The sequence below is a fragment of the Acinonyx jubatus genome, chromosome C2, assembly GCF_027475565.1.
Source record: "Acinonyx jubatus isolate Ajub_Pintada_27869175 chromosome C2, VMU_Ajub_asm_v1.0, whole genome shotgun sequence".
Lineage (NCBI taxonomy): Eukaryota > Metazoa > Chordata > Mammalia > Carnivora > Felidae > Acinonyx > Acinonyx jubatus.
Window position 1 is genome coordinate 104426137 of NC_069384.1, and position 27939 is coordinate 104454075.

General features: G+C 37.5%; 1 protein-coding gene across 2 annotated transcripts; it reads right to left on the bottom strand.

Annotated features, from left to right (window-relative positions):
- Positions 1 to 360: 360 nt before the first annotated feature.
- MFSD1 (major facilitator superfamily domain containing 1) lies at positions 361 to 27939 on the bottom strand. Of its 2 annotated transcripts, XM_015066008.3 has the most exons (16): positions 27651 to 27939; positions 25563 to 25615; positions 23863 to 23975; positions 21849 to 21891; positions 21475 to 21542; positions 19831 to 19939; positions 14388 to 14490; positions 12325 to 12423; positions 11758 to 11869; positions 10128 to 10184; positions 9639 to 9795; positions 8110 to 8207; positions 7401 to 7513; positions 5198 to 5245; positions 4013 to 4070; positions 361 to 2704 (listed from the first exon to the last, which is right to left on the bottom strand). In XM_015066008.3, the coding sequence occupies exons 1-16, from the start codon at positions 27820 to 27822 to the stop codon at positions 2701 to 2703; spliced, it is 1407 nt and encodes a 468-aa protein (XP_014921494.1). In that variant the 5' UTR covers positions 27823 to 27939; the 3' UTR covers positions 361 to 2700. The 2 variants fall into 2 exon arrangements, with proteins under 2 accessions (XP_014921494.1, XP_026917335.1); XM_027061534.2 differs by lacking the exon at positions 361 to 2704 and having other exon boundaries at positions 4009 to 4070; positions 27651 to 27924.

The window sequence follows — 27939 nt, forward strand, 5'->3', positions numbered from 1 at the left end:
AATTTTTTTCCTGTCAATGCAAATTCTGTTTCTAACTCAGGGCCCTGTTTAACTCCCACCTACATCCCCAAAGTTCTTTGGGAAACTCTACCTATTTGTTACCTTTCTCCCTTCTGAACACCAAGTTCCACTTTTCTCAAAAATAGCACTCAAACTTGTGCTAAATTTTGATTTTTGTGGGTTTCTTTCAACTTTTATTATATAATGTTTATTGTTGAAAAATTAGAAAACATAAATAAGCCAAAAGAAAGTCATCACCCAGAGACATTTACATACATATCCTTCAGACACGTTTGTGTGTTTTTACAAAAATAGCAGCACTCTGAATCTTCACATAATAATGCCATCATTCCATGTCAATGCTCTCCAATGAAACCATTTAATGACTACTTTAATATTTCACTTTAAGCACATGATACAAAGTACTTAACGAAAGTTCTATTCTTATAAACATGGGTGGTTTCCTATTTTAGGCTATTATAAGCAATCTTGCAATGAAAATACTTTCTTAAAAGACATTTATGTGTGTACTTGTCTAATGGTTTCCTTGGGATAAATTATTAGAAATGAAATTGCTAAGCCAAAAGGCACAGAGCCCATCACCATCCTTTTCAGGTCTTTTTATTCATATTGCCAACTTATCCTCCAAAAAGGTTATTCCACTTTACTCTCCTTTTTATTTATGCATCATTCAAAAAATATTTATTTTGTGCTTACTTTGTGCTAGGCACTATTGACACAATCGTAATTAACATAACAGACATAGTCCCTGCCCTCATGGAGCTTACAATCTAAAGGAAGAGGTAGATAACAAAACCCACACTATCACAAATTCTTCATTATAAGCTGAGGTAAGCTAAGAAGGAAAAAGCACAGGGCTTTTCAAAGATCACAGAAATTTTAGAAGAACTTGATTTAGCCTAAAGGGCCTGGAAGAGTTTCCACAGGAAGAATGGTTCTGAGCTGGGGCTAAGGTTTTCTGTTGTGAATGAGGTGAAACCAACTTGTGGAGAATTTTGAGTTAAATATTCTAGGCAGAGGGAGCAGCATGGACAAGGCCCCTGAAAAGGGGAGGAACACGACCCATTTAAAAAAATGTAATTAAGCGGCTAACTGTGGCTGAGGCACAGAGGTGGTGGAAAGAGTAAGGCAGAGGCTGGACCACACAAACCCTCCAGCAACAGTAGCAGCTGGCTTCCTCCACTCTCACCAACTGGTAAAGCCAACATTCAATAATCCGGGCTAGAACAGTCACAGGGCAATCAAAACGTAAAGAACTCACAGCTGAATAATGACACAATAAACGGTAAATCAGAAAAATTGATGTAAATAAAACTTAACTTGAATCAGGAATGCATTTTCAATGTGTTCCAGAACTTTCAAGCATACAATGTCATATATTTCAAATAATATAATTAGCTAAATATGACAGTTTAATAGTTGTCTAAAATATCTGCATGCTCCTGAAAAGCAAATCACATGAAAAATTTCTTGACTTTAACATATAATATGCTAAGACTAAGTCAATTAAAAAGTTTTTAAGTTTGTCAAAGAAATTTTATAACCATATTTAATCCAAAATATATAAATGTGATTTAAAGTCCTACTCTGGAGAAAAAGGTGCTCCACTGACTTACAAAGACTTTAATTAAGCAAATTTTCTTTATTCCAACTTAGATCTTTTTTTTTAGTTTATTTATTTGTTTGTTTATTTATTTTTTAAGAGAGAGTGAGAGAGAGAGCACAAGCTGGGGAAGGAGGGAGAGAAGCAAAGACAGAATCCCAAGCAGGTTCCACACCATCAGCACAGAGCCTGATATGGGGCTTGAACTCACAAACTGAGTACATGACCTGAGCCAAAATCAAGAGTCAAGATACTTAATGGACTGAGCCACCCCAGAGCCCCTCCAACTTAGACTTTCTTATAGAGATCATCTTCCAAATAATTAACAGTTAAAATCAGTGTTTTAATATTTTTTAAACAATCAAGTTTTAAAAGACATCAAGTATTCTTTTTGCAGTGTTTTAATCCATGTAGATCTGCATAATTTCAAGGATACTGCTTAGTAATTAATTAGATTGTAAGAAAAAACTCTAGCACAAAATTACATCTCTAAGTGATCAGGGTCCTGAGTCATGGAGATACAAAGAAGTTCAAAAGGGCCACTGCTCATCAACCTCTCATAACTAAAGAGAGCAGAATTCAATCTGCTATTTGTGAAAATGAAAAGACTGCATAAAAAATATCTTTCAAATATTCCCTATCAAAATAGGGAATGCCTATGAACATGCCATTGTTTATTCTGTATAAAATATCCCTTCTACCCCTCAAAAGCCTTTTTTTTTTTTGCTTTAAGATTTAAAGATGCTTCTTCTGAAAACTATCTCAATACAAGATCCAAGTTTTCCACTATTTACTGTCCTCACTAAAGTTCACCTGTATATACCAGAGAAACTTTCTAAACCTCACTGATTAGCCCATTCCAAAGTAGAATTCTTCAGCAATACACAATTCATAAGACAGAGGCCAAAATAGTCATCACAAATATACTTTGAAATAGGTATTTTTGAAATATAAATATAAAAACTTTCCACACCATTATTTTTCCTAATGATTAATCTCTAGATTTAAAAAAAAAATAGAAGTTTTCAAACCAATGATGTGTGCAGCCCATCTCATGACACAGTCATTTAAGCTTCTCATCTGCAAAACACAATGCAGTAAGTTATCAAAAAGGAGAAAGAAAACACAGGAGGTCTCAACTGGTTTACAAAATAAAAACCATAAGCATTACAAAACATGTAGTGCCAAATATTAAAGGCTGCACACTTTGCTGAATATCTCTTAACTCCTCTTGATTGTAAAAGTAACATAAGATCAATGTAGAAAATCTGGAAAATATGGATAAAGGAAAATGTATGCCTGTAACCTTACCATTCAAATGGAATTGTTAGTATTTGGGGTTTTTCCTTTCAGTATTTCTTCTATCATATACAAGTAAGTAAGTAAGAAATACACATGCCTGCATACTTTTTCTTTAACAAAACTGGATATTATGTTTGCATTTTAATCTTTTGTCTACTTAACATGTGGTAGGGTAGGTATCTCTGACTTGGTGCACGGACAGAAAAAAAGTCATCCTGACTTTTAAATTCTTTCTAAAACATGATTTTAACAACATATTATATGGATGTGTCATAATTTATTTAACCATTTCCCTACCTTGGGACATTCATGTTCTTTCCAACTGTTTGATATAACAAACAAGACTGTCATAAAGACATTTAAAACCTGTAATAGCTTTGATTATATTCTCAAGATGTATTTCAAGAAGTAGAATTACTATGTTAAAAGGTAATTTGAAATGGCCAAGAATCACCTCCTTAAAAGACAGCTTTGTTCTACAAGATTTTAAGCTATACAAAATTCACAAAACTTATAATTACATGGCATATGTTTATAAGTACATTTTTTAAATCATAAAAATTTTAATATCTAAAAAATCAGAAATTATAGTAACAGGAAATAGAATCAGTTATGTTTTAGCATACACTTGTGGAAAAAATTAACTTAAACACCACACTATATACTTAATCTGTTCTAAATGAGAAGACACAGAATGTTAGTAGCAGAAGATGAAAAATTATCTCAACTAGTTAAGAAAAAGACAACATCAGAGAGAATGGAAGGGTAAGCCCAGAATAGGAGCTTAGGACAAAGACCTTTCCTCCAATAAATGACAAATACTACAAGTCTTTCTCTCTCTCTCTCTCCCAGAAAGCAATTTAAAGCCCAATTCTTCTTATCCCCCTTCATTTTAACCCTTGACATTGACCCTATTTAAATTTTCTGAACAAGTAAGAATTTTGTTACACTAGTTCCACAGATAATTTCTAGCTCTCAAATCTCAAGAAGACTAATTTCTTAAAAGTCCAAACCTCATACTTTGAAATAAAATGCTAATGTTTGAGATTTGCAAAAGAAAGACAACTTTTCTCTTTTAATACTTACTCAGCATGAGAAAGTTTTACTTCTTCCCTTTGTCTTGCAGAATAATTTAGGTTCCCCCCTAAAACACAAATAAGCACAGAACCTTTTCTATAAAACTACTAAAATTAAAATTCAAACATTCACACACACACACACACACACACATTTACATTAGTATACCTTAAAGTAACACAAAAGGCTACAGAAGATGAGAAAGAAATAGTTTATCTCCTGGAACCTTCCCAAGGGGGGGCAGGGGTGGAATGTACTTTAAGAATCTTTATATGATACAAATACAAATAATCACTGTATAATGTGAGCTTTGTTTTTTTTAAGCTTGGACTTACGTATTTCATTACATCGTGTTAACTGGGACATTGTATTAATATTCAATAATAGCGAAAACTAAGAGAAACTAAAGGAAATGACCTAAAATAATTTAATTAGCAAGTACACACATTTTTCTAGGTACATAACAACCTTTCAGGGCAAGCAAGTTAGAAAAATTAATAAAGGTAACATCAAAACCTTATAAAAAACAAAGAAAATGGGGTGCCTGGGTGGCTCAGTCAGTTAAGCGTACAACTTCGGCTTAGGTCATGATCTCAAGGTTCGTGAGTTCCAGCCCTGCATTGGGCTCTGTGCTGACAGCTCCTGCCTGGAGCCTGCTTTGGATTCTGTCTCCCTCTCTCTGTCCCTCCCCCGCTCACTCTCTCTCACTCTCTCTCTCTCTCCAAAATAAATAAACATTAAAAAAATTTTTTAAAAGAAGTACAAACGCATATAGAAGATACAGCAAAAGAAAAATTGTGTATCACCTCATTCTCTATCAAACACTTTAAACCTTAAAATGCAAACTGTAGCTATAAATATGTGCACTTTTTTAAAATATGAGACAATAACACAATAATGGCTTTAAGTTTTTAAAAATGTAATACTTTTTTTATGCTAACATAAAAAAGAACATCTAAAATGTTATATTACAAAACTTAAACTGGCCAGAAAGAAAATGACAACAATTTTAATAAATCTGAAGTTCCAGAACACATAATTATATGTTAAATAATGAATTGTGTTTCTATCACTACGAATGGAATGTCATTATTACATAACTAAAGCACTGGGCTCTAAAGAGGCATGTAGACAATCCAGGGACCCCACAAGATGATCCACGGTGGTTTAAGAAGAAAATGTCTGAATTCTTACCTCGAGCACGATTCACCACATAGAGTAAGACCACAGATAAAAGTGACACTGAAAGTGGAAAAAAACAGGTCCTTAAAAAACATGTACTTCTTCCCAATGATTCCTATGTAATCATAATTACAAAGTAAAACTTAGAGAAATCTTTACTGACCGGCATTTAAAAATACAAACACTACTGGGGTACCTGGGTGGCTCAGTCAGTTAAGCGTCGGACTCTTAATTTCAGCTCAGGTCATGATCTCAAGGTCATAATATTGAGCACCATATTGGTGCTGAGATTCTTTCTCTCCCTCTCCCTCTGCCTCTCCCCTCCCCCCATACTCCCTACCCCACACATGCATTCATACTCTCTCTCAAAATAATAATAATTAAAAAAAAAACACTATTCACATTAGTTTTCAAAAATCACTAAAAATTATTTACACACCATTTTTTCCCATGGGCTACATGAGACCAGGCATGGCAGGCCAGAAACAAAGAAGCTGAGACAGAAGGGGCTGATCTACCCACGGATCATCCCTGTAGTTCTTTCCTCTCCCTTTTAAATGGTAGTCCTTCCTTACACTTCCAAAAAGTCCTGCCAGCACCCTACTTATCTTTTTACAGAGAACCAAACAGAAGTAATCCTTCTAGTCTGAAAACATCATATCCATTTTACAAATTCACCAAACATGAGAACGTGGTCATTTGAATCCCAGAAGCCCAGAGCCAGGGAAAACCTTAGAAAGTCAGGATTTGGCTTTTTACCTTAACAGGTGAGGCACACTTTGTTTACTTTAAGCTAATATGGCAACAAAAACATTTTTAAATGGCATGGTGTCAGGTTTGAGAATCAAATATATGTGGAATTGTGGACTGAAATTAAACCACATGTTGCAGCATCAAAAACAGACAAAAATACTTTCATTACCTAGTTGTGAATTCTGTATCATCTACTTTTTAAAAACAAATAATACATTTTTAAAATATGATGTGCTTACTCTAAGAGTATGAGATAATATAATACAGTCAGGCTTTGCATAACAATTATCTACAAATACCACATTTCAAGTATAAATGGTCTTTAATCCCTGTAAATGAGGTCTGATAAAAATCATCACTAGGGTTTGCCAATTAAACACATGTTAAAGCATAATGGATGGATAAAGAAGATGTGGTTTATATATACAATGGAATACTACTTGGCAATGAGAAAGAATGAAATCATGCCATTTGCAGTAATGTGGATGGAACTGGAGGGTGTTATGCTAAGTGAAATAAGTCAGTCAGAAAAAGACAGATACCATATGTTTTCACTCATATGTGGATCGTGAGAAATTTAACAGTAGACCATGGCGGGGGGTGGTAAGGGGAAAAAAAGTTACAATCAGAGAGGGAGGGAGGCAAACCATAAGAGACTCGTAAATACTGAGAACAAACTGAGCGTTGATGGGGGTGGGGGAGAGGGGAAAGTGGGTGATGGGCATTGAGGAGGGTACCTGTTGGGATGAGCACTGGGTGTTGTATGGAAACCAATTTGACAATAAATTATATTAAAAAAAACAGAAATGTCATGATGAAAAAAATAAATAAAGCATAATAGACAATTTGGTATGTTATATAAGAACTTTTTTCAGGTAACTACAACTATATGTGTGGTGAAGCCTACCACAGGAAAAATACTAGTTTATTTTTGTAGTTTTCAACAGTTTCCTAGTATTTCCTATTTTTAACGAATAAATCATTAGGTAAAATTTAGGTAAAATTTAAATTAAATTTTAGGTAAAAATTAAATTATAAGACTAAGAATAAAAGCAATTAAAAGCTGCCTAATGAATAAACCATGAGCACTCACACCTAAATCATACCAAATTCTATACATTCACACCAGGAACATACCTGGCACCCTTTAAATGGTTCCACTTCAAAGCGGATAATGTTTCCTAAAAACTGTATTTAAAACAGAATATGAAGCAAATTCCATTACTACTTTTAAAAATAGGCATCTCCTTAAAAAATGCTTGGAAATCTTCATAGAACTAGAAAACCACTGGCTGGAAAACTTCGATGTACAGACTAAGAAATAGGCAAATCTGAGAGGTACATTTTAGGGATTTGGTTTAAAAGAGGGAAAATGAGAACAAGAACAACAAAAACCTAAAAGTATAAATAAAACATTCTGCTACACTTTATAAGAAACTAAATGTTGCCACATCACACTTACAAGAAACACAGGCAATGAAGAAAACTTCTAAAAACAAATATCCCCGAGTATCCAATATCATGCCAGCAATAATGGAAATGATCGCCAACCCAAGATTCTGAATGGACTGCATGCTACAATTCAAGAAATATAAAAACATATTTCAATTTAGAAAGTCTTCACACACAGAATAACAATTCACTTTAAACATTAGTATCTATAAACGACATACTATTAGTGTCAAAAGATGTTTTCAACCAGGAACGACCTGATTAGAATTGTTTTTTATCCCATGACTGTTTCTGCTACTAGATGTTATGCTCAAAGGTAAGGGAGCCTGTCTTATTAAGTGAAGTATGAACTCAATACTTTCCTGCTGAATGAAAGAAAGAGCTAAGTGAATACCAACACGGGTGCAGTTTCCCCCTTCTGCTTTTTGGGCCAGAGACCAGGCCTCAATTTCTCACTCAGAAGGCCTCAGATAAACAGGCAGCCAATGTCAATGTCAGAAATCACTTCTAATGGGTTAGCTTAACTCCAGCTTTCTTGTGGAGGCTTGGAGCATTTCTGTTGCCACAATATCACCCATAGATTAAACCAACTTCTCCAGTGATTTCCAGGTTCAGAGCTGTCCCAGAAGCCTGAAGGTGACTGGATTCAGGAGACGTAGAGTTTTACACGATAATTAAATTGATACAGCAGAGAGAGACATTATGGTGCAAACACTTACAAGCCATATGCGGTTCCTAGCTGATGTTCAGGAACTACAAATGCCACCATTGGCCACAATGCACAGGCAAGTAACGAATAGGAGATTCCCAGGAGACACTGTAGAAAGCAATACCAAAAAGGAAAAAAGCTTAACATTAACCAAAAGGTGATTTTCCTTTGATGCAGATTAGCTAGAGTGACTTAAGAGCAAATATATCAACATTCATACAAAATTTATTGCAATTATGCTAAAATTCACATTTGATACACACACACACACACACACACACACACACACACACACACAGTCTTAACCATTTTATATTACATACCTATATAACTGACTGGGCCCAGAGTACAATTAAGGAGTAAATAAGAAAATAAAGGTAAATTGCAAAAAATTATTACCAATGTTTCAGGCAAGCTAATTTTCCAGTACTGATTAATTACAAATTAAGCAATCAAGGCAACATCACACCAACAATCCATTATCTTACCTCTGGGTAACCAACACCTAACTGAACGGCATGGCAGAGAACTATCCATCACCTAATGCAGACTTTTCTTTAGTTAAAAAGAAACCTTATGATTTAAGTTTAAATAAGATCATCTAAACCTATCATACTGGCAAAGATTAAAACATGGCCAGCACCCAACATGGCTAGGATACTAAAAAACACACACATTTGTGTATTATTGGTAAAGCTATAAATGGGTAAAAACTTTTTAGATAAGTTTCATGATGTCTATCAAGATGTCACATGCACAAATCCTCTGTTACAGCATTTCAACTTCCAAGAATCTGTCCTATGGAAATCTCACTAAGAGTGCAAACATATACACTCATTAAGCCTGTGGTCTTTAAAATGACATTCTGGGGTGCGTGGGTGGCTCAGTTGGTTAAGTGTCCAACTTCAGCTCAGGTCATGATCTCACAGTTCATGGGTTCAAGCTCCGCGTCGGGCTCTGTGCTGACAGCTCAGAGCCTGGAGCCTGCTTCAGATTCTGTGTCTCCCTCTCTCTCTGCCCCTCCTATGCTCATGCTCTGTCTCTGTCTCTCAATAATAAATAAAAGTTAAAAAAAAAAAAGTTTTACAATGACATTCTAAAGAACAATAACAAAAATCTGATGAATTCGTTGTCACTTTTTAACCTTCTAGGAGTTAAAGACAAAAGAATGCAAAATCATGAATCCTGGGCTGATAGGTTTTTTTGTATGTTTCTTTGTTTTTTTGCCACCTATGATGAAAGTACAGAAAAATAAATGAAACTAATACGCATTTTGGCTTTTATAAGACTACTTTATTTCAAATTCGATTTCAGCATTGAGATTACTGTTAAATAAGCCAAATAAATTAAAAATACCTTATGCATTAATAATTAATATTTACTTTAAAAATAGTTATTTTGTAGAAATTAAAATCAAGGCATGTTTTTTCTCACTGTCACAAGCTCTGCTATCAGAAGAGCTGAGTGTGGCTCCGGACCTGCACTCTACAGAGTCTTCCCTAAAGCCCTGATCCCCACAAACATCAACAATGATATTACCATAGCAATCCAAGGATTCCACAGCGTGAAGGCCAGCAAGATGTGGGCAGCAAGAGTGGTAACCACTGCACACAAAACCCAGATGATGTTCTTCCCTGTTTTATCCACCAGGAGCCCAAATATCGGGGACATCGGAGCTGATATGACATACACAATACTGTCCAGAGAATATAAAAGATATTTAATGAAATATATCACATCCAGAAAGTCCCTAAAATCACTAGACAAAGCAAATCCTAGCTCATTTTATTTAGCATTATTCTAAAATGGTCATCAACAAACAGAAATTTAAAGATATAAAGGGTGGTCCAAGATTTCTTTGGTTTTCCATTAATGCAAAGATGGCCTCTCAGGATCAAGTACCAATATAATCTTGGTTTCACACTATGGATGTTAAATCGCATGTCTTTTTTATCTATTAGGACATTTGGTTATAATTATAGACCCACACTAAACACACAATAAGCACTTACAGAATTAATGAAATACCTGTTAACAGCACTTGCTGCCTGGGGAGAAAATCCAAATTTCTCTGTAAAGAAAACTCTAAAATAAAAGAGAGAGAGACAGAAATAAGCACTTTAGAGTGAACTATTGTTTATAATTAAACTAAATAAAAACTCAAGTTTAGTCAACTTTTCCTTCTTTTTTTTTAAATTTTTTTTTAACGTTTATTTATTTTTGAGACAGAGACAGACAGAGCATGAACAGGGGAGGGGCAGAGAGAGAGGGAAACACAGAATCTGAAACAGGCTCCAGGCTCTGAGCTGTCAGCACAGAGCCCGATGCGGGGCTCGAACTCACGGACCGTGAGATCATGACCTGAGCCAAAGTCGGACACTTAATCGACCGAGCCACCCAGGTGCCCCAACTTTTCCTTCTTGATACTACTTTCCCATCTTATTTAACATTCATCTTCAAGCAACTGGAGCTAAAGCTTTAGTATTTATATAAATACTTCACTAACTAAATAAAATATATTGATGTGAATTTTTTTCATTTTATTTTATATACTTCTTTTTTTTTAAGTGTATTTATTTATTTTGAGAGAGAGAACCAGTGGAGGAGGGGCAGAGAAAGAGGGGGAGACAGAGGATCCGAAGCAGGTTCTGTGCTCACAGTAGAGAACTCCCGAACTGAGAGATCATGATCTGAGCCGAAGTCAGATACTTAACTGACTGAGCTACACAGGCGCTCCATTTTGTTTTCATTACTTTTATTTGAAAAAATGTTTTTAATGTTTATTTTATTTTTGAGAGAGAGAGAGACAGAGCATGAGCTGGGGAGGGGCAGGAGAGAGGGAGACACATAATCCGAAGCAGGCTCCAGGCTCTGAGCTGTCAGCACAGAGCCCAATGCAGGGCTCAAACCCACAGACTGGGAGATCATGACCAGAGCAGGAGTCGGACGCTTAACCCAACTGAGCCACGCAGGCGCCCCCAATTTTTTTCATTTTAAAAATACAGCAAACAGTACACATAAGTTTTCAGAAAATCAACTGTATTACTACATGATATTAAGAGTGCTTCTTTCCCTTAAAGTAGGACCGGATAGGTTCTTTGCAAAATAATGCATGTGACTTTGTGTCAAAGTCACAGACAGTCTCAATTTAAAGGTTCTGATTACAAAGACACTCAGTACATATACACTCATACACTGCTCTGTTTAAGCAGCTGCCAATGGAAAGGGAGAGGCAGGTGACAGAGCAAAAAAGAATGATTTTGAACCCTGGTATAATTATAATCCTAGCAAATGGAAATGTGCCCAGGCACAATGAGCCAAAGTACTGTTTCCATTTTCAAGAAAAAGCTTCCAAACAAAGGAATAAAGAGGAAATAAAAAAGAATGCTAGTCCAATATAAAGCATTAAAATAAAGCTGTATTATGAATCAAAAACTATTATTAGGTATTTCATCAAAAAAAATAATTAAAACTATTAAGCCAAATACTAAATCTTAAAGCAAAGAAAATCAGTTGTATGCCAGGATGTAAAACAATTCCTGTGTAAATATAAACTGAAACTGGAAAAGCAAGATTCATAGCTAAAAAAATTACATTTATGTGATTAAATTCTCATTATAATTTAGCCAACAAAAATGGAATCCTAGGGAATACTCACTTCCCAAGTCCAATGAAAGGGAAGACTGCCACGTAATAGCAGACACAGATGATAAATATCAGCCACAGGGGTAAGGAGAAGTCCTTCACGTCAGTTAACTTAATAACTTCACCTTAAAAAGAAAGGGAAGAAACTATCAGCATAATTTTGCATATCTAGGTCAAGATTATTTTTCTTTTATCATGTGATAAACCTTTACCATTCAGTTTACAAAATACTTTTCTCAGTAAATTACTGGAACATAGTTTCTGGGAAAACTTAAAAAGACATTAGAAAAAGCAAAATCTAAGATTAGTGTCTACTTTCCTGCTCCCCTTCAAGAACACTCATCATTTTGCATTTAAATACAAGAATGTAAATGCTGTCAATGCTTAAGGGGAAAAAAAATGTACCCCAAAATTTAGACAAGTAGAAATAGGTTGGGAAATAAAAGATTAAAAAAAAACCAAACAAACATGTATTAAGCCTCACTGGGATATAACACTACATTAGGAACTTATCTCATTGTAAATTATCCTCAAAGGTCTGCAATTCCCAAAGCCCCACTTTTCTTGCGTTTAGACCTACCTGTTTTTCCTTGTTCTTTATGAAGGATTCGTTCTGCTCTCTGATCCAAGTAAGCGAGAACCAAGGCACAGATTAGTGAAAGAACACATGTTATACCTCCTATAATAGAAAAAATTTTTTAAAAGAAAGACGTTTTTAAAAGAGAATCAGACTGAAGGTTCCCAAGAGGCAGCACCTTACCTAACAGCAGAAAACTTAGCAACTAAAAGGGATAGCATCTAGACACATACAAGAAAATCCTACAGGTACTAAATCAGGACAAAAGAAAAGGAATAGCATGTGGTAAGAACTCAACAAACAACAGTCACTCTTACTAATATTATTTCCCAATAGAAGGTTAGAAACTAGAAGGAAAAGCCTAGAACATACTAGTCTAGGGTTATAAAGCAGAATACAGACTTAACAAAGTGGATGACCAACTAGCAAATCAGTACTAATTCCTTAACTCAGTCTAAGCACTGATTATTGACAGATGCCAGAGGGAAAAAATTATAAAAGCAAAGTCTGATTCTGTGATCATCTCATCTTCCTCTAGATTCCTTCCCAAGTCTGTAACCCTTGATCCTACCTACCCTCTGGCAGCCCAAAGGACCCACCCTCCCCACAGCACAGTTCACCCAGGCTCTCTTTCCTTTGCATACTCAGCATCACTAGCTAATGCTAATCTTATATTATTTAAGCAAATCAGGATAAAGAGTGAATAAAGTTTATACTTCTCAAGATTTTTAAAAAGAAGATCAGTAAAATAAATGAATCTTTAATTTCATAATGTGGTCTAGCTGAAAATTGCTAAAATGAGAGTCAGTAGACATGGGTTCTACTTCTGCCACTAACAAGCTGAATGATCTTCAACACAGAACTTAATCTCTCAGAGCTTCAACTTCTATTTGTAAAATCAGAGGTTTTGACTTGATGGCACTGATCTTTTCTGGCTTAAAAATTTTTTTAAATTCTCATATTCTCCATTGTGGAGAGGACTAGAAGGAATCCCAAAGAGCATCTGAGAGTAAAAAAGAAGTTTTATTCTTTTTATTTTTATTTATTTATTTTTTTTAAATATATGAAATTTATTGTCAAATTGGTTTCCATACAACGCCCAATGCTCATACCAAAAAATGCCCTCTTCAACACCCATCACCCACCCTCCCCTCCCTCCCACCCCCCATCAAAAAAAGAAGTTTTAAATAAAGCATGGGGTTTGGGAATGCAGGGAGGAAAAGAGGAATCCCTAGGTATAAGCTGCATGTCCAAGATTTCCTGTCCAATGCCCTCTTTCTACCAAGCTATTATCAAGGAATTATAAGGAATAAAAGATGGCACAGAATGTTCACCTCACCATCCCACAAGTCTCTGTAGGGCTCTGAAAGTGGACCTCTTACCCATCACTGGGCTCAGTTACAAAAATCTGCTGCTCAGAGAAAAAGCACAGGTGGTAACTCCAGAAGGCCTCATATGTTTCCCAGTGACCCACCAAGCAACCAGCATAACCCAAGCCTTAGCTAACGGAACTTAGGGCCAGAAGGGACCTATACAGCTTTGGTCAAACACTTGCAATTTTACAGAAAAGAAAGCTGAGACACAAAATTTAACTTCCTTGTCCAAGATGACAGAACTAGTTAGAGGCAGGACTAGAACCCAGACTCCTGACTCCCAACTTAGTGGACTTCCCACCATATGATATTACCTCTGACTTCTATAAAATCTTAGCTCTATGGGTATACAATTGAATTTGATCAAAAGGAAGTAATTATCTCTCTGCTACAGACTAGTAACACCTTACAAGCATAAAGTCTCTGTTTTCAGAGTTTTCAGACACACTCTCTTATTTGCTCAGCATGACAACACTAAAGTAGACAAGGTGGGACAAGATCCTCCATTTTAAGTAAATGGAAAGGGTGAAGGATTCACTATTTCTAATTAGGTCCAAGAACCAGGAACTGTTCAGGTAAAACTATAACCAAAGTGGCCTATCCCTGACTCCAGTGTTCTTCCCTCTCTGCCACAATACTTCCCATGACATGCTTTCAGAAGAGACAAAACGTGGGACATCAGGATCCACTCACCAATCAGAAGTGTGACCCCAAGGGTTGTGTGACCAGCAGAACCCAACGAAGCTTCAACCTTAGAATACAGCCATCCCATGAGGTTCATGTTTACTGTACTTCCCTGAAAGAAAAGGAAAAAATACGTAATTTTCACTTGTATATACTCTGCCTTGTTCCAAAAGGATGTGAGGTGGCTAGGAGAAACAGATAAAACAGGATTCAGATTAAATAAGAGACAGATTTTTTTTTTAAACACTACTAGGAAAAAACTAACAAACTAAGATAAAGCCACAGATAAGATTACTGCACACAAAAAAAATCCCAGTTTATAGAAAATGCTAGTATGGAAAACAACACAATGCTAGAATTTCCTAGCAGCCAAAGCAAAAATGAAACACAATGAGTGACAAAATTCATACGGTACCTATGAATAAAATAAACTTTAGCTCAGAAAAAGCACAGCTTTTACTGATATTGACATCTAAAAAAAAAAAAATCATCCTGTCCATAAGAAGACAGTAAAGGTTACAGAAATATAAAAATACAGAAAATATCATCTTCATTCACTTCTTCATTCAGCAATCCCTGGGCCCTGATTGAACCAGTCACTACTCTAGATATTGCAAATATAATAAAGAATAAAACAGAAAAATCTCCAGCTCTCATAAAGCTTAGACTTCAGTGGGGTAGAAGAGGAAAATATGAAGTATATTAAATTGTGAAAAGTACTTCTAAAAATAAGGAAAAAATACACCAGGGAAGGAGAACAGAAATCTCACTGAGTAAAACTTGAGTTTTTTTTTTTTTCCTTTGAGTAAAAACTTGAAGGAAGCTAGTTATCAGGTGAACTGGGAGGGACAGCATATTCAGGCAGAAGGAATAGCCAATAAGTGCACATGGCAACAGTAGGAAGGGCAGAGACTGGAACAGTGTAAGTGGACAAGAAAGAAAATGAGATGAGATCCCTGGAGAGGAAATGGTGGGGAGACAGGCTATAGGTTATAATATGGACTTTTGGCTTTTATTCTGTGTGAGATGGGAAGCCACTGCGGTTTTGAGTAGAGAAGTGGCAGGATTCCATACATTTTAACAGACTTGCCCTGGCTGTTGTATTCAAAAGAGACTACAAGGGGTGATGAAGGCAGAAGTAAGGACAGGCATTAGACGGCTAGTGCAATAATCCAGAATGGAGATGAAGGGTCTTGGGACTAGGATGTCTAGCAGTGGGTATCATAAGAAGTGGTCAGAAAATAGATGAATTTTGATGGTAAAGCTATTCGGGTTTGCTATTGGAAAATGTGTGTTGAAGGGCAAGGAGTAATTTAATATAATATCTAAGGTTTTGACTGAGCAACTGGAAGAAAAGAGTTGCTCATAACTGAGGATGAGAAAACTACAGCATAAGCTGGTTTGGGGGATAACTGGTAGAAAAGCAACAGCTGGGTTTGGCCATGTCAGGTCTGACATGCCTACTAGATATCTAAATGGAAATGTCAAGTAGGAAGTTGCATATAGGGGCGTGGAATTCAGGGGAAAGACCTGGACAAGTGATATAAATTCAGGAGCAAAGACATGCTATTTAAAAGTTCAAAACTAGGCCAACCATAAGAGACTCTTAAATACAGAGAATAAACTGAGGGTTGATGGAGGGGTGGGAGAGAGAGGAAAATGGGTGATGGGTACTGAGGAGGGCACTTGTTGGGATGAGCACTGAGTATTGTATGTAAGTGATGAATTACAGGAATCTACCCCCAAAACCAAGAGCACACTGTATGTTAGCCAATTTGACAGATTATATTAAAAATAATAATAAATAAATAAAATGGTAAATAAATGCTATTGTTTGTATTTAAAAAAAAAAAGTTCAAAACTAGATAAGATCACCAAGGAGGGGTCAAAAGAAAAGAAAAGATGTCCAATAACCAAGCCCTGGGGCACTCCCACATTTACAAGTTGAGAAGACTGAGATGGAACCAGCAAAACATGCAGGAGTAGACAGTAAGGCAAGAGGGAAACTATGCAGTGTCCTGGAACCCAAGAGAAGAAATCAAGGTAAGGGGAATGTTAACTGTTTTAAATGCTGTTAATAGGTCAGACACTGAAGACAGAGAAATGAATATGTCCTCAACAATATTCTCACAGCAAATACAATAGCAAATTTCATATGGCTATTCATTTCTTTTTAATTTTTTTTAAAGTTTATTTATCTTGAGAAGGGGGGGGGGCAAGGCACAAGCGGGGGAGGGGCAGAGAGGGAGAGAGAAAACCCCAAGTAGGGTCCGTTCTGTCAGCAAAGAGCCCCACATAGGGCTCAAACTCACGAACCGAGAGACCCAAGATCAAGACAGGATGCTCACCCAGGTGCCCTACACATGGCTACTTCTTACAGAATGCTAGCTTATGGCATTACTCAAATGAGCAACAACGTATAAATGGGGCATAGGTATAAAACTGGAAACTTTCCTAGAATTATAGTAAAAAATAAAAGCTTCTCAAAGATAGGGATGTCACCTTAATAATCCTTTAATTCTAAAATGCTTAACACGACATGGCTTAGCAAGTACTCAATAAATATTTGTTGAAATAATGAGTTTAAAAGTGACACATTACAAATGAACATCAAAAGGGTGCTGAACTCCCAACCCCCAGTAAGAGATAAATAATAAAAATGAAAAGTCCACGGCCTGAAGGTGTAATGGTAACAGATCAAGTGTCCAAAACCAGACAAACTCAGCTCAGGCTACAGAAAAGGAGAAGTAAAGCCAGAACCTCTCTGACCATTCTGAATATGCACAAGGACAAGGGAAGTGCAAAAACACCAAAACTCCATCTACCCCAACAGCTCTGTAATGGAATCCTTTGGTCTCATGCATCTCACAAGGACCCTAAGCACAGAAATCAGGTCAAAGCTGAGCCATTCTGGCTGAAGAAGAGGTGGCTGCTTGAGGTCTGGCTTGCTCCACCTCTTCCTCAGGTCCTCCCATTACTCCAATAACCCCCACCCTGCATCCTAGAAGCCCCTGAGATTCCTATCTAGAAACTGGGGGCTCCTCAGAATGCAGCTGGGAAAAGACTGCAGCTGAGTGGACTGCACAGAAAAGAACCTGAAGATCACTAGTAATCACACTGGTATCACAAAGATTGCATCTTACATCCTTGACAAGTTATTAGACAACAAGACCCACAAACTGCCACAGACATGTCTTGACGTGCACAAGATACATAATGAAGTACTCAGAATATCCTTGTGGATATTGTCTAAATATGGGAAACCACACTAAGTAAAATTACAAATTAAATAATATTTAGGTGTTTCTAATCAATTTGATAAAATGACTTTTTAAAATTTTTTTAATGTTTTATTTATTTTTGAGAGTGGGAGCAGGGGAGGGACAGAGAGAGAGGGGAATAGAAGATCCGAAGCAGGCTCTGCGCTGAGAGCAGCAAGCCCGGTGCAAGGCTGGAACTCACAAATCGTGAGATCATGACCTGAGCCAATGTCAGACGCTCAATCAACTGAGCCACCCAGATGCCCCTAAAATGACTTTTTTTAATGTAATAATAGTCTGTACTATCAAGCTGTAATAAAAAGGATCCTTCCATATCCCATAAATGGGGATGTAAATATCGCTGGAAGGATAATATGAGAATATGTCCTAACAAACCCTAACAAATCCTCTAGACTCAATTTCATTCCTAGCAACCTAGTCTCAGGAAACAATCAGAGATGCAGGCAAGTTTTACGCAATGTCACACAACAACAGCACTGTTGATAGTGGTGAAAAATTAGAACTGCATGCACAAAATCACAAAAATGTTCTATAGATTATACATACGTGTCATATACTTCATATAATGAAGCAGTACATTAAAAACTTTTTGTATACTCGATTTCTTCTTTCCTAAGAATATATTACAAGCATTTTCATGCCATTTTTGGAACCTTGGTCTTTTGAACCTTGATTTTCAATGGCAAGGATTTTTTTAAAAACCTCCATTCATAGGAGTTTATGAGGGAAAAAAAAACCTAACAGGGTTTGGGACTGCCAAACACCTTATAGGTTGCACTAATAAAAGTATAACGTTTCCCATCAAACCAAACCTGAAACACCACGAACATTTCCAGGTTTCAAATGCTGGGAAAAGTATGACCACCAGCAGTAAGCCCAGGCAGGCGGGAGCACCATGGTCAGGGAGCTGAAACCCATGTCATGTGGTTTAGACAACCACAGGAAATGAGCACGTCTGACCAAGAACTTAAGAGCTGTCTTTACAAGAAAGGTCTGGTGCAGAGTAGAGGAAATAAACATTAACTGGAGGCCAAAAGTGGGAGCAATCAGAAAAAACTTGTGGAGGCAGATTTCATCTCTACATGAGATTGAACTTTATAAAGTTAACTGAAGTAGATGAGCTGCCCTATCATACAGTGAGCTTCCAATCACTGGAAATGTGCAAGGAGAGTCTGGATGACCATATGTGAAGACTTTCATAGCAGGGATGCCAAAGGTAGGCAAAGAAATTAGATAACAAAACCTGTAAGATCCCTCCCAATGCTCAGATTCTTTGAACTAATGAAAACAAAATTAGTCTTTTTACACTGTTTTCTAAGTGAAATAAGGTTAGAAATGCCTTAATTAAAGGAAGGTAAATGCTATATTGTAGTCTAGAGAAACACAGAAAAAATCAATACCTAATTTATCAAGCAAAAACATACTTCATCCTGTTATTTTTAAGAGATAACTACAGGGGCATCTGGGTGGCTCAGCTGATTAAGCATCGACTTCAGCTCAGGTCATGATCTCGCAGTTTGTGAGTTTGAGCCCCCCGGCAGGCTCTGTGCTAACAGCTCAGAGCCTGGAGCCTACTTCAGATTCTGCGTCTCTGTCTCTCTCTGCCCCTCCGCTACTTGCACTCTATCTCTCTCTCAAAAATAAATAAACATTGGGGAGCCTGGGTGGCTCAGTCCAACTTTGGCTCAGGTCATGATCTCGAGGTCCGTGAGTTCGAGCCCCCGTCGGGCTCTGTGCTGACAGCTCGGAGCCTGGAGCCTGCTTCGGATTCTGTGTCTCCCTCTCTCTATGCCCCTCCCCCACTCATGCTATGTCTCTCTCTCTCTGTCAAAAATAAATAAACATTAAAAATAAATAAACATTAAAAAAATTTTTAAGTGTTTTTTTTTAATGTTTATTTTTGAGAGAGACAGACAGAGTGTGAGTGGGGGGTGAGCAGACAGAGAGGGAGACACAGAATCCAAAGCAGGCTCCAAGCTCTGAGCTGTCAGTACAGAGCCCAACGTGGGGCTCAAACTCATGAACTGTGAGATCATGACACGGGCTGAAGTCGGATGCTTAATCGATTGAGCCACCCAAGTGCCCCTAAAAAAAAAAACAAATTTTTATGAGATAACTACAAGATTAAATCCCTTGCTTCGCATTTGGCTTCATTAGTTTGTCATACTTACAATTCTAGCCATGCTAAGTTGGAGTCCAAACACCAAGTTTAATTCTTTGCCTTTAAACCAACTCACAGCATATGTATTTTGGGCAACTGCTAAGGACTCCCCACCAATCCTAAAAATGAGGAAAGGAAGAAAAGTCACAGCTTTTATGGAAATACCACAATGAACAATCCAAGTTTAAATTTTTGACAACCCTGCTAATAAAAGATGGGATCTACGTTCCCACTCCTGAATCTAGGTGAGCTTGAGACGGCTTCAAGCAACGTAATATGGTGGAAATGGTGCTGTGTTCTCAAAGGTGACATCTGCCTTTTCACTCATTCACACTTGGAGGCCCTGAACCACCTGGTGTGAAGTCCAACTACCCTCAGTACGCCATGCTATAAGAAAGCCAAGCCACACAGAGAGGCCACACTTAGGCACTCCATCCAGCAGTGCTAGTCTTCAGGTCATCCCAATGCCAGAACTAGACATATAAGTCAACAACATTTCAGATGGTTCCAGCCCCCAACTTTACATGAATGTTTCTAGCTGAGGCTCCAGACATCAGGTGCATAGACAAGCCATCTATGCTGTATCCTGCCCAAACTCCTGATCCACAACGTTCACAAGCACATTGTAATTGCTGTATGACACTGGTAAATTTGGGGGAATGTGGTGTGCTGCAATAACAACCATGACCTGTAATAAAATATCCACCTATGCTATATAAAATGTCTATGTGGGAAGAGTGGTTCATACTTTGTGGAAACACAAAAATTCATTTTTCAAGCAAATCGCTTGCATATTCGACATTTTCCTATTTCCTGGGTTTTAACTTTCCCTTCTGTAAGTTCTACATATTGACCACGCCTCCTCTAGGCTTTCAGTTAGGAGATTCTCCTCCATATCCTAATACTGAACCCTTCTCGCTCTGTCCTAATCCAAAATTTTCCCTCTCTCTTCTACTAATCCAAATCCTATACTGATGCCAAAACATACTTCACGTCTGAGGCCATTTCTGACCACATTTCCATCTCTGAATCCCTTTCTTTTTTTATATACATTTTGTTTCCTTCTCTCTCACTTAGAGCACTTTGTCTACATATGGAATTGCCACATTAGTCTACATGTCTCCAGTACTTCTAAAAGCTTAAATAAGTTATGTCATTTGCATCCTCAGGGCAGGAAGCCCAAGGCTGGACTCAGAATGGAGTTACTGAACAGACACTGAAATTCATGAAGAATAATCAATCTATTGGTATTTTGCCCATTCAAGCCTCTTTAACAGGTTTCAAAAGGACCTGCACATTACCCACTAAGAAACAGCAAAATCACCAACCTACAAATTGATGGTCTATACTTTTCTAAATGAGGTTTAAATCAGTCTTCAATACAACAAAAAACAAAACACTCAGCAAAAATATCATTTCTAGAGAACTATTTAATATTCAAACCCCAGAGTTAACAATGACCACTCAAAATTGTTGCTTAGTTTAAAGGAAAAGTAACACAATAAACAGTCTTGTGTATATGTAGTTAGATTTCGAGGATTTGAGGTAATTCTCCAGAAGAGACAATAATAGATTTTTTTAAATCTTCAATAAATTGATAGGTGAACACTAAAACTATAATATATTAGAATGAATGAAATTACATATAACTTACCCAAACACAAACCTTCCAAATTCCATCAGCCAAAAAGCATTAAATATTCCACCCAGAGCAAAAACTACCTATAACGTAGAATATAACGTAGAATCAATGAAAAAGTGAATTTCAAGTATTCAAGAGAAATAAGTAACTTACAATGAATAACAACTTCTATAATGGTTTTAACATCCCTTCTCAGTAAATACGTGAAATTTAGATATTAATGTTCCTCTAGCTCAAGGCTTAAAATTGACCATGTATTATGCCACATGAGCATTTCTGGACCCTGCTTAATTAAGCCAGGCATTCAATAAACACATTTTTGCTGGTAGAATTAGACAAGAAGTCACTGTTAAATAAATAACAATGAATGTTTTGGATTTTCTTACCTGTCCAATGCAAACAAAGCAGCTAAAAATAATGGTGCCCCATCTGTTAGAGACAGAGAGAAAGAGAATGAATTAAGAGTATGTCACCAAGTCCTTCAGTAATAATTCACTTCAGTTTTCTTTACCCCCATACATTTCCTCCAAGGAAAGAAAAACAAAGTGCTGGTCTGCCTCTTAAGTCAGCAGCTTTCCCAGCTAAATACTAATCTACAGAAGTCTTGACTTCTAAGGAGATTCCAGAAGTTTTAGCAATGGCATATGTTAGTTTAAACCATTTTCATCTCTTAAACAAACAAAACTTGTTACATAATCTTTAAGAAGTTCCCAGGGTTCCCACTTAAAAATGGACATTCTTTACAAAATTACTATCAATAGTTTAGAATTTATTCCAAGATTAAGTAATTTTAAGTGGTTACAATTCCTGATAACTAAAACTATTTTTAACTTGTTTCCTGTTTGTGTTTTGTTTTGTTTTGTTCTTTTAGTATAGTTTGACCCAGTGTTATATGACTTTCAGGTATACAACACAGTGATTTCCCAAGTTTATACATATGCTATGTTCACCACAAATATAGCTACCATCTGTCACCATACATCGCTATTACAATACCATTGCCTATATACCCTATGGTGTGCCTTTTATTCCTGTAACTTATTCCTTCCATAATTAGAAGCCTTTATCTCCCACTCCCTTTAACCATTGTGGCCAACCCTCCATCCCCCTCCCCTCTGGCAACTATCAGTTTATTTTCTGTTTAGGTAAGATTTTGCTTTTTTTTTTTGTTTATTTATTTGTCAGGTTTTTTTCTAGATTCCACGAGAGAAATCATATGGTATTTGTCCTTCTCTGTCTGATTTATTCCACTTAGTATAACTATTTTTAAAAGGACAAATATCAGCTAAGTTAATACAATTACAAATCGGCCTACTTACACATTCTACACTTTGAATATCTGATTAATGTTTCCCCAGAGTAATAAAACACCAGTATTATAACAGTCCCTAAAGATCCTATGAGGAAATCATACTTCTGAAACTCAAGTCCCTCTCAATCTACTGAATGTTCTCTAGCACTGGAAAACTTGCTATGGTCCCAATGCAATTCATGGTCCCTCATCAACCTTGACCAAGCAAAGTCTTCATCATAATAAGTAGAATCTGTCCCCCTGAAGTTTCATGCTAATTCCATCCCTTTACCAAGCAAAATAAATTTAATTTCTCCTTTATACTTAATCTTTCAAAATTTTTAAGTCCCCAAGTCTAAACACTTTTAGTCTCTTCAATCCTTTCCCATCAGATATGATTGGAAGATCCTTCATCATTTTCCACTCTGCCTCCTGAAAATATTCCCAGACTACATCCCCCTTAAAGTCTCCACTAACAATACATACATAATCCTAAGGATGAAAAGTGACAAAGCTTATTATGTTATTCCTTCCTCAGCCACAGAAGTGGCCACAAAAATTTCAATGCCCAAAGGCAGAAAGAGAAAATATCACTGGGACTCGGAGAGGCAAATACTACGTATGAGGCAAATACTACGTATGAGCCAAATGCCATACATGTATCTCTTTCAATCCTCATAACCACCCTGTAAAGCAGGAATTATTACCCATACTTTACCAATGAAGAACCTAAAGCTCAGGAAGCCAGGACAGCTCACAATAAGAAGTTGAGCAAGTGGCAGCAATGGGATTCAGACCTTGGTTTGCCTGGTCCCAAGTGAGGACATAATTTACACTTTTAGATAACTGAGTTACCATATTCCATTAGTAGCATTACTAGTCCCAACCTTAACTGAAATACCAACCAAATTTCAAAAGTCAATTCCAGGGACATAAAAAAAAAAATCATAAAATCATAGTCGGTACAGAATTTTATTCATTTCTTCATTTTATTTATTTATTTATTCATTCATTTATTCATTTATTCATTTCTTCCTAGAAATATTTTAACTAGTTCTGTGTTTTCCTAATAATATTTTACCCACAGGTGAGATGTTTTTCAAGCTTACCGTATTCCAAATACTCGGTCTATCAAAAAGCCACCAAAAAAACACAAAACTACATTGGGCCAAGAATACCAGGCATACAGCAGCATGAATCTCGTGGTATTCACCTGCATATCCTATATGAAAAGAAAATAAAACTATTTTTTTCCAAACAGTTAAGTTTAGCAACAAATCAAAACATTATTTTTGTGTAGGGCAGGCGTTTCTTAATCATTCGTAGTCACTAACTGCTTTGAGAAGCTCATGTCTGCTACGGCCCCTGCCTCAGAAAAAATGGTCACACATGGGCTCCCTGGGAACTTCCTGGGTCCACATGCCTTTTCAGAGGCTTCATGGTGTCCAGGGTCAATTAGATCCCCCATTACTGGGACCACCTCCATTTGCATTTGCCTGCATCTTCTATACTCTTATTCCCATGATACTATCTGCATTGGTGCCCCCCACCAACACATGGAAAAAAATTATCTTAACCTATCCATACCCCTTCCAACTAACTTCTACCTTCTTTCCCTTTCGTTCTAGAATGTGAGGGGCAAATCTATTTCTTGCTGTCCAAAGACAGAAATCTAAATACACAAGAAAATAGGGGCTCCTGGGTGGCTCAGTCAGTTAAATGCCTGATTCTTGGTTTCAGCACAGGTCATTATCTCACAGTTTGTGAATTTAAGCCCCATATCAGGCTCTGTGCTGACAGCGTGGAGCCTGCTTGGGATTCTCTCTCTCCCCTTCTCTCTGCCCCTCCCCTGCTCTCCCTCTCTCAAAATAAATAAGTAAATTTTTAAAAATTAAATACACAAGAAAAGGGAAATATCAAATGTGTTTTTAAAAAACCAGACTAAAAATACTGACATGCAGAATCCTCTGCAACCAGCATCCACATTTAAAAAATGAAAGAACCAGGCGCCTGGGTGGCTTGGTCGGTTAAGTGTCCGACTTCGTTTCAGCTGGGGTCATGATCTCACAGTTTGTGAGTTCCAGACCCACATCGGCCTCTGTGCTGACAGGATGGAGCCTACTTGGGATTCTCTCTCTCCTTCTCTCTCTGCCCCTCCCCTGCTCTCTTTCTCTCTCAAAATAAATAAATTTTTTTAAAAATACACAAAAGAACAGGGGCACCTGGGTGGCCCAGTTGGCTAAGCATCCAACTTCAGCTCAGATCATGATCTCACAGCTCATGAGTTCCAGCCCCATGTCAGGCTCTGTGCTGACAGCTCAGAGCCTGGAGCCTGCTTCAGATTCTGTATCTCCCTCTCTCTCTCTGCCTCCCCCCACTCTGTCTCTCTCTTTCTCAAAAATAAATATTAAAGAAAAAATTTTTTAAATGAAAGAACAATAACAAAGACATATTTAAGAAAGTAAAAAGTTATTGCTACCAAATCATTTGCCATTCAGATGATTATGCAACTAGAAAGTGAAATGCAAACAAAAATCTGCTAATACTTTTTGGCATTTCTATGGAAATAGCACTTAATTATTTATTTAAAGTGTAAAACAATATCAAGCGACAAGTGCTATAAATGAAGTCTTTGTGGCCACTCATTCCAACTCAAGAACACTCCTTGCTACATATGGATTTGACTACAGATGTTAACATGGACTCAATGGACAATGTTTCAGACTAGGCAATCTGAGACCTGACCATGCCTCAACAACTATACTCATTCCAAAGCCAAGGAAAGAAACGAGGTGAAAAGTCAACTTACCCGTTTGACTTGAGTCTGAAGAGCAGCAGGATTATCATAGCAAAAATAGCTGCCTAGAATAAAAAACAACAAATGTTTCATAGGTGATAATACTGCCCATACAGAAGTTTCAAGCTGTAAATACTACTCAAATGGTGATTTTCAATGTTTATATGAGGGGCTTAAGGATTAACACGGTGGACCACTTCCTTTCCACTAATATTTTTTAAGTTGTAGCCAAACAATGCAGAGAAAACATGCCAAAACATTTACAAATTACTTATGTGCATATATAGCAAATATTGGGACCTTAGATTAAGAAGTTAATCAACAACTAATTGTTCTTCCATTTTACTATTATCATGCTCCATGTCTATTTTTTTTAGCATTTTCATGAAGCAGCTATATTTTCCATATTTAAAGCTACCAAAACACACACACAGTATCTAACAAACATCCTCAGCAGTTTCCTAATAATGCTACCTGAGTTCACCACTTACCATGAGAGCACAGGAATGGAGTTTAACTACTCTGTTTGTTTGAAGTAAGAATCTAACTCTGCAAACAGAATACCCAAGATCAAATAATTTAGTGAATACAGCACCAGGATTGAAGAAGAAACAGAGTTCTAAAACATTAAATTAAAACATGATGATAATGTCTGTATGGATATGAAAGAAGTGTAGAGAGGTTTGATATACATGCACTCAGATTTAAAGTAATATACCTAGGGGCATCTGGGTGGCTCAGTCGGTTAAGCATCTGACTCTTGATTTCAGCTCAGGTCATGATCTCATGGTTCTTGAGTTTAAGCACCGCACCCAGCTCTGTGCTGGTGGTGTGGAGCCTGCTTGGGATTCTCTCTCTCCCATCTTTCTCTCCCTACCTCTACCCCACTTACTCTTTCAAAATAAATAAACTTAAAAAATAAAAATAAAGTAATATAACTAACAGATTTTTAATGGGATACAAGATAATACTGAGTTCACTTCTTCACTTTCTAGAAGTACATATTAGAAGCTACCAGTTCAAAAGAAAGCAAATTATCAGTATAAAGATATGAATCTGGCTTCTGAAACCAGGCAGTTAACCATAATTTACCAAAAATAATCTGTCTACTTGAGTGGGGCAATTCTAAGTGTTTTGTATTGTTCTTCTTTTTGGTTTCTAAACCCAGCAAGTTGTGATTCCTGCTTTAACTGCGATAAAGGATACCAGTGTCATGCTTTAAAGCTTTGATGGGCACCATCTTTCCACAAAGTGTGGGGAGAGGGGTGAACAGAGTTACAAGGAAACTAAGGCCAAACCATCCTTCATGCCTGTTTACTATTCCAGCAGCAGCATTAAGCTATCCACCATAATAATGTTCTAAACCTGTCAATGACACCAGTTTTAGCCAATCCCTCCGCAAAACACATTATTACTTCCGTACCAAGCTGACATTAGAATGCTACGGAATACATCAGTTGCTGGAATACAAGATGTTTTAAAAATTATCTTAAGAAACTGCTTTCAGAGTCTTCAGATTTCGTAACTGAAACCAAATACCGCCAAGACTACCACACACAAATCTACTCCAGTAGATTCACTAGTGGCAGAGCGGAAGAGTAACCACACATCTACTCACTGAAGCTATCACGCAGACACACTCCTACATGTTACCCAAAGACGGTGAGAAACAAACAATAGACTGCTAACGTATTATTTATTTAAAAGGCGGGTGGTGGGTGCTTACGGGTGAGTAAATCTTTTTGAATCCCTTCTTAACAAAAAGTATAACGACAGAAGCTTGGGCGACATAGGGATTTCTTCACATCTATGGCCCCAGGAGGCGAGCTGCTAGCCTCTGGGACTTCTTGCAAAGCAAAAGAGTGGGTCAAAACTCGCCCAGCTCAGTCCCCTGACTCCCACCAGCCAGATGCTGCAGAGCAGGCAACATCCACAGGCCTGAATTCGGTTGCGAACGGGGGGAGGGAGGGGCGCGAAAGGAAGCCAGAAGCTGCGCTGAGGCCGTGTGGCGGCTGTCAGCTCAGGGCGGATCTCCGGGCTCCGAGTGAAAATCGGAAATTTGTTGATTATCAGCCCCACCCTACCCAGCCAGTGGCTCACCGAAGCCTAGGAAGCACATCAGCAACAGCACCAAAAGCCGGTGCGCCAGGCGACTGGGGTCGCAAAGGGCCGGCAGCGCCCGGGGGACAGCGGGGACGGCCGAAGCACCTCTGCCAGCCTCACTGGGGCTGCCTTCCAGCAGCGCCCGCGCTTCCTCATCGTCCTCTCCCATGGAACCGGGGAAATATCGACGCTAGAGTGGTAACTCCGAGATAAAGCTCCGCGGCCAAAAGCCCAGTGAAGAATGTGCTCACTGCGATAGCTCACGTGACACCGCGGCAGGTCACGT

Excerpts from the sequence above, each read along its gene's own strand:
- MFSD1 (XM_015066008.3), bottom strand. The coding sequence starts at position 27,822 with ATGGGAGAGGACGATGAGGAAGCGCGGGCGCTGCTGGAAGGCAGCCCC. Across the intron at positions 21,892-23,862 it reads GACCGAGTATTTGGAATACG|ATGGGGCACCATTATTTTTA; the intron begins GTAAGCTTGAAA and ends TGTCTCTAACAG. Across the intron at positions 9,796-10,127 it reads GCAGCAAGTGCTGTTAACAG|TATTGTGTATGTCATATCAG; the intron begins GTATTTCATTAA and ends TTCTCTGGACAG.